Source organism: Gekko japonicus, unplaced genomic scaffold (genome assembly GCF_001447785.1).
Source record: "Gekko japonicus isolate JY-2015 unplaced genomic scaffold, Gekko_japonicus_V1.1 scaffold183, whole genome shotgun sequence".
In the NCBI taxonomy this organism is placed as follows: Eukaryota; Metazoa; Chordata; class Lepidosauria; order Squamata; family Gekkonidae; genus Gekko; species Gekko japonicus.
In genome coordinates, this window is record NW_015175361.1 from 903,727 (window position 1) to 917,097 (window position 13,371).

A 13,371-nucleotide genomic window follows, 5' to 3' on the forward strand; every position below is an offset into this window, starting at 1 on the left:
AAGGGACCAAACTAGATGTTACATTTTTTAAAGAGTGAGTCCAGGTTCCCTTAGTCTTAACTTTTTCTCTCTGCAACCACAAACTGTCTGTTTAAACAAATACAGGATAGCCCAGCTGGGCTGGGAACTGCAGTGCTGAGGGGGGATGGGCTCTTGCCTTCCACTCTGCATAATTTTTCCACCCCAAAATAGTGCTGAGGGAGTTATTCCCTCCTTTTTAGATGTTCCACATACACAGAATACTAGACCTTCACTCCAGTCTGGGGAACACTCCAGACTCAACTCTTTAAATAAAAAGGTCTAGTTTGCCCAGAGTACTTCTGTTATACAATGGTCTCGCTAAGTATGTTAAGGCATGTCAACTGCTCTAGAATTCACTTGTGTTTGCTCAGAGATATTTTTTCAGTCAAAGATGATAGTTGATTAAAAAGACAGAGGACACATGAGCTGTGTGTGCTTCTCACTATGCATATATTTTAAATCAAGGTAAAAAGAGATCTCATGTATGGTTCCTAACCTTCCGGTGCAACCTGGAGTTCTTGGGGAGTTACAGCTTATCTCCAGACTACTTCCCCTGGAGGAAATGGCAGCTCAGAAGGGTGGACTCTGCGACATCACATCTCCACTGAACTCCCCACTTTCCCCAGACTCCACCCTTCCCAGGCACTGCTCCCAAAGCTTCAGGAATTTCCCAGCCCTAATCTTGTCCATATGCCAAATAGCTCAAGCCAATTCATTTTCCATCCCCTCAGAAAGGGAATAAAATGGTACTATCATGGCAGGATCTTCTAATTGTTTCAAGTGCAATAAATTTCACAAATACAATGCATAGAAAAAGTTGCAATAATCTAGCATGCTGGAACTCTGGTAACCGCGGCCACTGTTAAATCAACGACACTAGCACTTTATTATGTTGTATGGTCTAAATGGTTTTAGAGTTGTTTTAATTGTAATTTATATCTTATGTTTTATTGTAACCTATATGCTGATTTTATGTAAGCCTCCCTGAGCTGGCCTGGCTGGGAGGGTGGGGTAGAAATCCAATAAATAAATAAACAAATAAATAAATAAATAAACAAACAGTACGGTCTTTGAGAAAACTAGTTCCACTTGCTGATTGGGAAAACAACCACCAAAATGGCTCTCTGGGTTCCTTAACTCGTCCGTCCATCATCTATCTATCTATCTATCTAATCTATCTATTGCCCTTTCTATATAGGTCTGTAAAGATGACAGTTATGTTCTAGTTACACAGTTAACATTATATGTGTAATTTCATCAAACACTAGTAAAAAAAATAGTACATGAAAGAAATATACTGCAATGAGTTTCTACTTTAGCATATACCTAGGGCATCTACCTATTATCTTTTTTCACATGAAATTACTGTTACTTTCTTGTATTAATATTCCAATTAACACAACATATATTACTGCAACTAATAAGCACTGGCCTAATATATTGTTTTTCACAAATGTATTCATTCCAGATTCCTTAGGCACATTGCCCTAAATCTTTTCTCTTCTATTGAACTTGGCATATACATTCCACTTAATTACTTGGTATCCATCCTGCAACTCAGTTCCATTATTCTTCACAACCAGCAATCTAAAATACTCCACTTTGCTCATGATTTTTTAAAAAGCCTACAGCTTTGCTTTCCCAAAATACATAATCTACCCATTCTTTGTTCAGTACAATCCTGGTCTGAATATATCCCAAGCAACCTTCAACTATGAACCAGATACCCCTTATTAGAGAAAATTTGGCCACAAAGTTCAGTGAAAGCTGGACTGAAATCCATGTGATTAAGGAAAAAAACCCAAAGGTTGCCTTGGAATGCAATCAAAAACAATTATCTTACCATGGCAGGAACCATCCACTTCTTCATACCCAACACTACAGATGCATCGTCCTAGAGGCACAAGCCAATCCCCATCTGCTCCACAATATAATTTTGGAGTGTCTCGCTCTTCAGCACTCTTCACACAGGAGCCTCGTACTTCCACTAAAGAGGAAGAATCAACCCTTGGAATAGTATCAGGAAACATAGCCAAGTTCCGAACAGTGAAAGGACACTTTTTGTAGTAAACACGGACAGAGACCAAAGCAATGCACGCACCAATGTCTTGAAAAGCAAGAAAAAATCCTTTTCTGTTTATTGGTCCCACTTCACGAACTTCTGTGTTCAGCTTAAGGATGCGGTCCCCCAAATCCATCTGAGTAAAACTTTCATCAGCTGCAATAGTATCAATTTTACTGTATTGATTTGGTTTGAATTTAATTCCATGGGATTCATCTGATTCCAGGTAGTAGAGATTAAATGTTTCTTTGCATGTCCCCAGTACCCATGGAATGCTGTTGCAGTCCCTCAATGTAAACTTCATTTCCACATAAATTTTCTGGGCTGCATCACGAGAGATCCAATTTGTGCGAAGCCAGTTGTTTTGGTTTGCTTCCATAACATTACATACCTGGTAAGTGTGAATGGGGCGATTATATTCATCCATTTCTGTTATGGCATCCCACTGAAAAGAAAATGCATTTTATGAAAAAAAATGAAGTTCATATACAAAATATATATCAAGGGACAAAGAATAATGAAATTCATTAGAATTTGTTCTCAGTGTGGAAGGCCAAATTTATAATTTATCAGGGTAATAAAAATAATAACAAAGCCTCAACAACCCAGAGGATTAGACTTTTAACATTCTAATAATTGTTACTATTTGAAGGAAATATGGTATTGAAATAAATTTTCCCTCTAGCTACCTCTGAACTAAATTTGACATTGTATATTAATATGCACTTCTTTATAAACTATACACAAACCTTAACATACACTGATAACCCTAAAATTGTTTTTTTTCTGGAAGTTGGTGACAGTAGTCATCATCATACTTATTAAACGGTTAATAGACATGTTAATGAAATATTCCTGTACTCACAAAAATCTTCACTGCTGAGTCAAATAGATTTAATCAAAAACCTTAAAAATGACAACTAGTTGCAGCATTGATATGATCAACTATAAAGCCAGCATTAACTCAGCAACAGAAAACCATGAAAACCAGTAAAACCACCAGCAGCGATACAATGAAAATAAAAAATATTTTTAAAACCTTGCAAGCCAGGACCACATAAGAAAATCAGTTCATTTGCCACCAAATGGCCTTCAGAATAACTCCAACTACTAACAGTTCAGGTTCTACACTATTTAGGACTCTTAAGGGCCTTTTAACTGGCACCAGAACCAAATGGACAGCCTATGTTGTAAATACAATACTGGTGATAGTCATCGTGGTAGGTCCCAGTGAAAATCACTGCAGTTGCATTTTACACTGCTTAAAGGTTACAGCTCTTCCTGAAAGGCAGCTCCATGTACAGAGTGTTACAGTAATGTGATCTTATATTAGCACCCGTGTAAAACTGTGGAAACAGCATCCACAGAAACACTTCATAGTTCACATGACCAGAGAGATTAGTTTTTACATCTGTGTCATCATGAGCATCATGATCATCACATTTCATGACTGAGCAAGTTTATTAAGGGACATGTATGCTATTGACTAGGGATGTGCATTCAGTTTGGCCAAGCTGAATACCTGGCCGAAACCCCCTTTTTTGGTGGTATTTGGCCCAGCCGTTGGTAGAATCAGATTCTCTGACCTGATTTGGCCAGCCGAATACAGGCTAAAAAATGGCCGGGGAAAGATGGGAAGGGGGTTTACTTACCCTATTGCTGCCTTTCCCACTGAAACTGGCCTTTTCTTGCCTCTTCCCTGGGACTCCAGGGAGGAGGGGGGAGGGAGACTTGAAACTCTCCCAGTAGGGGTGAGTTGCATCCTCTTTGGGCCAATCACAGGACAGTTTCAGTTTGTGAAACTTTCCTGTACTTGGCAGAGAGGATATAAAGGAGTCCAGCCTACCTACTAGACTCCATTGCTGACTGTTCCTCCTGGCTGCCTGGCTGAGAGATTGTGCTGTGCTGGCCTTTGGCTTTATCTGCTGGCTGCTCTCTGCCTGGTCTGCTGCCCTCTCCTGTGGACTACTGCTGGACTCCCTGGACTCCTGGACACTAGAAGACATCACCAGGTTTGATTTTAAGTGGGATCTATTTAAATTTTAAAGGGCTTTTTTCTCCACCCCCCTCTATTTTTTAGTTTCTTTGGGTTGGTTGCATTGGTCTGGGATCTGTTTAATTTTTAAAGGGCTTTTGTTTCCCCCCTCTATTTTTTAAGTTTCTTTGGGTTGGGGGTGGATTGGTCTGGGTGGGTGGATTCTGGGTTCTCTGGGGTGAGGTGTTGGGGGTTTTAGGCGTTTTCTTTTTAACAGTTTAAAAAGTTTATTTTTAACAGTTTAAAAGTTGTATTGTTGCTTGAGTGTGTGTGTGAGGGGTTCTGTGTTATTTTCCTTGTCCCCCCCCCCTTTTTGGTGGAAAACAGTTTAAAGGGTTTTTTTTCTTTGTCTTTAGTACTTTAGAGGTTTATAAGTTTAAGTTTAAAAAGTTGTGCTGGTTATTGTTGCATGGGTGGGGGGGGGTCTTGCTTGCCTTGGTTTTTTCTGTTTGGTGGGGTTAGGGTGGTGTGGGTTTAAAGGTTGTTCTGTGTGTGTTTTTTTGTCTGTTTGGAGTTTAAAGGTTGTACTGTAAACATATGTTGTACTGTCTGTTTTTTGTATGTTTGGAGCTGTTCTTGGGGGTTTTGCCTTGGGTTTCATTGGTCAGCTGTTGTTGTTGGTGCCCTGGTTTTCTATCTTTCTTTCTGTTCCTGTAGTTCAGTAGTTTTCTTGTTGAATAGATAGATAGGTAGTGTGTTTGATTGCTTTCATATTTTATAGATATATTCCTTCCTGTTTGTTTGTTTTATTGGTAGGTAGGTAGATAGAGATAGACAGACTGACTGACTGACTTAGAGTCAGGAAGGATTTCCTTCTGGTTGCTGGGGGGGGGTTGCTGCTGCTGGTGAGCTCTGCTGCTACTCTCCCTAAGGCTTGGCAACAGTGGCACTTATTGCTTTCATATTTTATAGATATATTCCTTCCTGTTTGTTTGTTTTATTGGTAGGTAGGTAGATAGAGATAGACAGACTGACTGACTGACTGACTTAGAGTCAGGAAGGATTTCCTTCTGGTTGCTGGGGGGGGGTTGCTGCTGCTGGTGAGCTCTGCTGCTACTCTCCCTAAGGCTTGGCAACAGTGGCACTTATTCAGTTTAGTTCACTTGTGTGGCATTGGTTGAGGTATTTGTGGGTTTAAAAGAGTTTTCTAGGCTTGTGGGTGGGTGTTTCTGGTTTGTTAGGGCCATTGATTTAAATAATAAGGTTCTGTCCAGGAATTCTTTTGTATTTAAAGTAATCCAGTGTAGGGCTCTAGTTCATTCATATACCTAACTAGACCAGATAGGATACTATTAAAAGAGGTGAGGAAGGGTTTCCTTAAAAGCAGCACTTATAAGTAGGCTTAACCACTTACACAAAACAGTGTTCTGTACACCTGGCCTTCATTTAAGGCCGGTGCGTATCCATTGCCTAAGGTCAACCCCAGCTTTTTAGTTCATCTCACAGACACCTACGTTTCCTGTAAATTTGGCTGGCCGAATACCTGCCGAATTGGCTCCCATTGCCGATAATGGTATTTGGGAAGTATTCGGCAGGCTGAATACCATCTCCCCAAATTTGGCTGAATCCGAATCAGGCTGAATTTTTTTTTTTGCACACCCCTACTATTGACCCAGCCACTTCTATAATTCTTATCAGGCACAGAACATTGGCTGGGGGAATGGCAATGGAAGAACCTTATATGAGTTTAATCCAGGTATCCAGAAGCATCATGCACTTATGGAGTACCATTACTGTAACAGCCCATTCACTCCATAGTAGGGGCAGATATAGGAGATAATGCCTTTGATACTGAGCAGCATCAACCAAACCCTTTGTTAGTGGAAGATGGAGATTAAGCTTGCCATCTCTTGGCACAGTTCCTGTGCAGGTGAAGATAAACAATTAATTGTTGGCCGCATTTGGAGCCAGGGTGGAGTTGCCCAAATGATGGTAAAGCACAGTCCTCCATTAAAAGAGGCTAATAGCTTATGATGTAGATTAATCATTTAAATAAACTAGCTAAGACCAAGCATAGTTTTCTATACTTGAGATCAGTGCTGGGGGCAGTATGAGCTAAATGTCTTTCCATGTGAAATTTATATGAATATTTATTCATTTAAATCATTTTTATGCCACTTTTCCACCTGATCAGGGTCCCCAAGGCGGCACACATAAAATATGAGGACAATTAAAAACATTAACATTATAAAATAATTCAATAAAAACATTCTCTCTTAGTCTCATTTTAAATTGACACAGCTTGCATCCATGTAAATGAATTTAAAACTGAAAAAATGAGTAATGGATTATCTTTCTGGAAATACTTGTAACAAATTTAGAGACACCATAAATATTTTATACTGATTAGTTATTACCAGGGGTCATTTCGTAGAAAAAGAGCTAGGGGAACTCGTTAGCATAACTGATTAGCATATGCCACACCCCCTGACATCACCAGAAGTGTGTCATAAGGCCACACCCCCTGACATCACTGGAAGTGTGTCATAAGGCCACACACCCCACCCCCAACGGTCCCGGCCGCCACTGCCGGCCTTGCAGCTCCACTGCCGAGCCCCATGAGGGGCCTGGCGGTGGACCTGCAAGGCCGGCGGGAGTGCAAGGAAGCCCCGCAAAGGCCCTCCCTGGCCCCAGGCAGGCAGGGGTGGGGAGAAGCAGGGGGGAAGCAACTTACCCTCCCTCTTCTCCTGCCTCCTCCTGGCTGAATGAGGGCTGGAAGCGGGGCGGCCGGAAGCAGGGGGTGGGGCTTCATCATGTGCCCCGCCCCCATACCTCACCCGGGGGAACTGCGATCCCCCGCGATTCCCCCCGAAATGACCTCTGGTTATTAGCTCATATACAGTTGCTTTGTAGCATATGAGCCATGTGTTGTTTGAGTAGTAAACCTGCTGTGGATTTCCACACATCCCATTTTAACCAGACACAAATCCTTCCTTACAGAAGTGAGCTCAGAAGACAACCGGATCTTGTTTCCAGCAGAAACCAGCTATGCAATGGGCTGATTGGCTGGCAGCTTTCACTTGTTCTTGGCATGTAAGGAGAGTAGGTAAAATGTGGAGGGGAAGAGCTGTGTTCATGCCTGTGATGTACTGAGGTGTGTCATGAGATCTAAATGTGGGCAGAGAGTGAGCCACAAGTAGAATGTGAATTAGAACTCCAGAGCCTGGTATATTTCAATTAAACTAGAAATCATAAACTAGTTCTCTAAGTGAATATACTACTTCTCAGTCAATAATTATGCACATGTTCACTGATGATAACAGATATAATGAAACTGAACTTATGTTTCCTCTAACCACTCATATGTAACCACTACTTCAAAATGTGTACATTATTGTATCATAGGAAGAGCTAGGTAAATTTGTGTGCTGAAAAGACATTTGATGTGTGGCATTCTGTCTCCGTATTGATTGATATATCCCAAACTGAACATCTGTTCATAAATGCCACCCAAACCACTAGAGTTTGTCTCTGTACTACCATAAAACTTCATAGTGTCTATTATTAATTTTTACAGCTTTTCATATTTGCAGTAGAAACATTCTGAAGGAATGGAATACATGTTGTTTGCATACCTACTTGCATACTCTATAGGCAACAAAATAAAGTTTGTAAAATAGGTAGAACTGTAAATGATTTACATAACTTCCTCTTCTTGCTAACACTCAAAATTAATAGTTCCTTAAATTACATGCTCACATATTGCAGATTTATTCAAGTTATAGTCATTGTTTTTTGCTATTAAGGTTTACAGTCATTAAAAGTGCAGCTACTTATTTATGTTTCTTTAGCACTATGGAACATACTATTTATTTTACAAAAGCTAAATTGAAGTCTTATAACTTGCCTGCCTAATGTATTTAAATATACAAGTAAGCACAAAAATATGTTATTTGGTTCATAGATAATGGGCAGTTTCACTTTTAGGCAATGGAAAATATGTACTTAGTATAACAATCTGTAGAAAAGAATGGTTAGCTAAGTTCACAGATGTATTTTTGATGTATTTACATTGATGTATTTACATTGAGCTTGGAAAACCAGTGTAACGATTCCTTATTGTTTTATGGAACATATCTAGAGATGACACATTAGTATGGAAAATTTTTAGCTTTTAAAAATATAGTTAGGAGAGTGACAATTAAGCCACATGACTTACAGCTGCATACAGTACTGTTCAATTTAGATTTATTGAGATCATTTCACAAAAGTATTAGCAATAAAGCAGAAAATAGAATATACAGGTGCTTCTCATGCAAGCAGTGGGTTAGTAGTCATGACTGCCAAAGCAACAGAGGAGGATAAACAATACATGAGATGGATGAGCACAACCTAAAAGAAATGGATTAAGAATGTATTAATTCTCACTTTTAAATACCACATAAACTTTTATATAATTGGCTTTGTACCCTCCCCTCATTCAAGTGCTGTTTGTAGTATTTGTACATGCCAACAAAGGTGACTGAGAAATAAGGAAGATACAAAGGAAGACAAAACTAAGTTCAAATATTTAAGAGACAATTATATACATTAGTGAAGAGCCAGGGCTCTTTTTGTAGAAAAAGCCCAGCAGGAACGCATTAGCATAATAGGCCACACCCAACAGCAGGAACTCATTAGCATATTGGGCCACACCCCTGACAGCAAAGGTCATGAGCACACACCCACCTTTTGCTTGTTATTCTGTTTACCTTGTTTGTTGTCAAAACCCAGGGCATTTTTGTAGCAGGAACTCTTTTGCATGTTAGGCCACACACCCCTAATGTAGCCAATCCTAATGAGTCTCTGCTGTTGGGTGTGGCCTATTATGCTAATGAGTTCCTGCTGCACGTGGCCAACTTGGAAGCCAGCCGGAACTCCGTTCCTGTGCGTTCCTGCCCAAAAATAGCCCTGCTGAAGACACTGAATCCTAATTCTGTTGGAGCAACAGCAAACAATGGGGTTGTAACACAGAACTTCCTTGGACAGTCAGTAATAGACTTAGAGGTTGAAGAATTTTAGCAGGAAAGTTTCAAAGAAAGGCTCTAACAAGAAATTGCAGAGTTGAAACTGATATGCAGATTTTATACTGCCAGCCCTGGAGCATCAGTGCAGGTAGTTACTTACAGGACCCTTGATATTCCTTCAGGCTCTTAGATGTAATTGTTTATAAATGGAAACCTGTCACGTTACTATGCTAAAGACACTATTGTTGGCAAAACAGGCCAAACAGCCATTGGCTACATTTGATCAAAACCCTTAAAATTGTTATTTTGGAAATGTAAGAGATGCACAGATTTTATTCAAGGATTTTATTTTGTTTGCTGAAGAAGTTCAGTCTCCTTCATAAACAAAGTCTATTCCATGACCAGCTGTGAAATAGACCATTATTTTGGTGTCACATTGGGATGAGATACTGCAATAGCAAGAAACATCAGGGCCACTACCATCAGGATCTACCATTGTTCAACACCAGCCATTATACACCACACAGATGGAGGGGTGAGAATGAGTGAGAGGGGAGGCAACCTCTGAGTGACCACTCCAGACATATTACAGACTATATTAGTCAGCTATTAGAATGGCAATAGTGTCATTTGACAGATCCAAGACAATGGAAGAAGATGATGTGTGACTCTATGCAACATGACCATGAAACTCTTTTCTTTAGAATGAGGATGCTAGGTTGAAATTTCCAGAGTGTTTTTTCTCGATTTACTTCCAAATACACACATTAAGATTAGGCTACAGGGCCACTGTCCACAATACGTTTAAGCCAAAAGTGTAAAGGAGTTGTTCTTTATTGATAAGGTTGTGGCTAGACTTATGGTATAATCTTAAATATGCTAATTCCTTTTTAAATTCAGTAGGAAGTCCAAGATATTATACTGAACACTTTTACTCTTAATGGGAAATGTGATTAAAAATCTGTGACAGTCATATAGTTGTACCAAAAGCTTGATTAAAAAGGCTTTTCTGGGGGTAAAAATGAGAATAGAAATGGAGTGACAGTCATAATTTAGATTTGAACAGTTGAACCACAGTACATTGTCTTGCTGCAGGGAATTACTTTTAAAGCCAAAAGCCTTCAAGTACTTCTTTTTCCTCAAAAAGAATAAATGGTTAAACTATCTTCCTCCTAATATGATAGTTTCCTTGAAACTATTTAAATATTCACTTTGAATCAAAACCCTGGTTTGAAGTTCAAAAATTAGAGCTTTGAATCCTGCTCCTAGCCATGTAGTTAACAGTATAAATCTCCTTTCTTTGGGAGGAAAGTGAGGATTCTGCATTTAAATGATGACTAATTTCATTAAAGGGAAGGAGGATTTATCATATGCAGATACTTTCTGATACACTGCGGGCAAGAATTAAGGTCCAAAAGACACACAGAAAAAGAAAACAACCTAATGACGGAACTAATCTTTTAATGTATGATAATATCTTGTCACTGCTGCCAAACCCTGGAAAAAACCAGGCAGTGGAGTTAATTTCAACCACTGAAACTGGTTTCAGTCACTGAAACTGAGACTTGTAGTGCCACAAATAACCAAAACCGTAGCCCCTGTATGCAGTTTTCTTAATTATTAGATATTTTCACACCACCCAAAAAGTGACATAACTTCCTGAGGATGCTTATTGGCTGAAGCCAATGTGCTCTGCTTGAAGACTGGAATTTTCCAAATGGGTATTTTGTATGGTGTCTATTGTGCATAGAAAAGAAGATGAGAAAAACATCCTGCAGGGGGCAGCAGAGGGGACAACTAGTTGGCATAGTGAGATTAGGCACTTCCTACTATTTTCAAATAGTCTCCTTCCTGTATCCTGATTGGCTCAGTTAGGGTTTTCCCTGCTCCTGCTGAGACCTCTTTGTTACTGACTCCCTCCTATATAGTTAGATAGTTAGACCTCTCTTTCTCTCTCCTCTTTCTTACAAACTCTGCTCTCATTTTTTTAAAAAACAACTTTATTCTTTAAACAGCTTGTGCTCCCTTTTACTGCATATGTACACTCTGCCAACAGTTTCAAATCTGCCAATTGAAGCCTTAATTTCTGTCAGTAGAATGAAAGGGGAGGGGGCAGGGTCCTTTACAGGGTTGTTTTGCCCTTTGAGAGAGGACTCACTGGGGCAGCCACTCTTGGGTGACAATAGCACATGATTTGCAGAACCATGTTCTTGCTACTGTTCAACAGCAGCCACCATGAAACTATTGTGATGTAATAGTTAGTAAAAGGCGAAAGATTTATGCCATCTGAAGAGAAACCAGAGTATGCAATGTAATAGAGTTTCAGACTAGCATCTGAGAGATCCAGGGTCAAATCCCCACTTTGTCATGAAGGAGACCTTAGGTCAGGCACACCCTCTCAAGGTTGTTGTTATGAGGATAAAATGGAGGGCAGGAAAACTACATGAGCTGTTTTGGATTTCCACTATGGACAAAGGCAGGGTATAAATGAAGTAAATAATATCTATATCTATATTTATCAATCGGTATCTGAGTATAGAGGGCAGATAAATGGTAGGCTGGTTGGTGAGTAGGAAAGAAAGAAGGAAGCAGACAAAAATTAGGATTACCTGCAGAATTTTACCAGATATTCAAAGATCAAAGTGCATTACCATTGGGATGGGCCTTTGGCCTGATCCATCATTGGCATCTCTTATGTTCTTATGTAGGCTGGTTGGTGAGTAGGAAAGAAAGAAAGAATCAGACAAAGATTAGGATTACCTGCAGAATTTTACCAGATATTCAAAGATCAAAGTGCATTACCATTGAAAAATACTATTCAAAATATATTTGAACAAAACAATTACCGGAGTCTTGGAATCAAGCACTGATTACGTTAATACATAAACCATACACAGATGAAAAAGAAATTAAAAATTATAGAGCAATCTCATTACTTAACATTGATTATATAATTTATGCATCTATTTTGGAAAACAGACTGAAGAGAGTGTTGACTCAAACAATTTATCAGGAATAATCAGGTTTTTTACATAAAAGACAAATGAGAAATTTTACATAAAAGACAAATGAGAAATCCAATAAAAAATATAAAACGGAAAAAAAATAAAAGATTTATTAATTTCAACACAGATTAACAAACACATACAAACATAATATATAGATATACATAGTTCTGGTACCTTGTAGAATTATACAATAACCAATAGGATCATTCTTTTAAACTGCCACTTCTCCAATGAGATTTCTAATAACGCATCCTATTGCTATTTACTCTTTATACCATATCTCACTTTTCCTTACACATGGTCAGACTCCAACCAACTTAGCAAGTAGTTTTCCCACTCTCTACTACTTATTTTCTGTATAACCTATCCTCATGCCCATTATCTCCACTCTTATTTATTTTTGCTCTTGAAACATTAAACAATATGATCAGGGGAAACACTGAAATCAAAGGTCTCAGGCTCAAAGGAGAAGAGTATAAACTACAAGCATTTGCAAATGATCTAGTATTCATTTTGGAAGAACCACAAACATCTATCATTAAACTTTTAAGTGCAATAAAAATATGGACAATATGCGGGTTTAAAGATCAACATTAAAACAAAAATATTGAAAAAACTGCACTAGAGAACAAATACAGGTGATACAAGATTGTTTGGGTATTGAAGTTCAGAAGAAAATAAAATATTTAGGAATAATCCTTTTTTTAAAATAATCTATTTATTAATTTCCACACAGATTAACTATAGATATACATAGTTCTGGTACCTTCTTGTAGTATACAATAACCAATAGGATCATTCTTTTAAACTGCCACTTCTCCAATGAGATTTCTAATAACGCATCCTATTGCTATTTACTCTTTATACCATATCTCACTTTTCCTTACACATGGTCAGACTCCAACCAACTTAGCAAGTAGTTTTCCCACTCTCTACTACTTATTTTCTGTATAACCTATCCTCCTCATTTCTATTAAATTCATAGATATTCCTCCTATGATCAGCTTATAATTGTCAAATCAAAAAAAATCCTCCACACATTTTCACACATATTCCACCCACATTTTTCCTTAATAATAGAATATCCTTATATTACCTAACAAAATAATGATTCTTACATAAACATACACCTTCCTGCTTCCACTTACTTCCACTTACTTATCATCACTATAACAGGACTGTTTTGTTATAATCTTCACCTTCCTCTTATTCTGTGATGATTACTTTTAAATCAGATTATTTCTAATCTCAATTACATCCCAATTCCAAACCTATACTTTATACAAGCAATTGCCCCAT

The 13,371-nt window shown here is 38.5% G+C and overlaps 1 protein-coding gene across 1 annotated transcript in view; it reads right to left on the reverse strand.

Annotated features, from left to right (window-relative positions):
• Positions 1 to 1,247: 1,247 nt before the first annotated feature.
• Positions 1,248 to 13,371, reverse strand: part of LOC107122326 (ephrin type-A receptor 6-like) — a 176,279-nt gene continuing 164,155 nt past the window's right edge. Inside the window, exons 3-4 of the mRNA XM_015425389.1 lie at positions 1,865 to 2,528; positions 1,248 to 1,285 (exon numbers count right to left, since the gene is read on the reverse strand). Of these exons, the coding sequence (XP_015280875.1) occupies positions 1,248 to 1,285; positions 1,865 to 2,528 (702 nt within the window). The remainder of the gene's footprint in view (positions 1,286 to 1,864; positions 2,529 to 13,371) is intronic.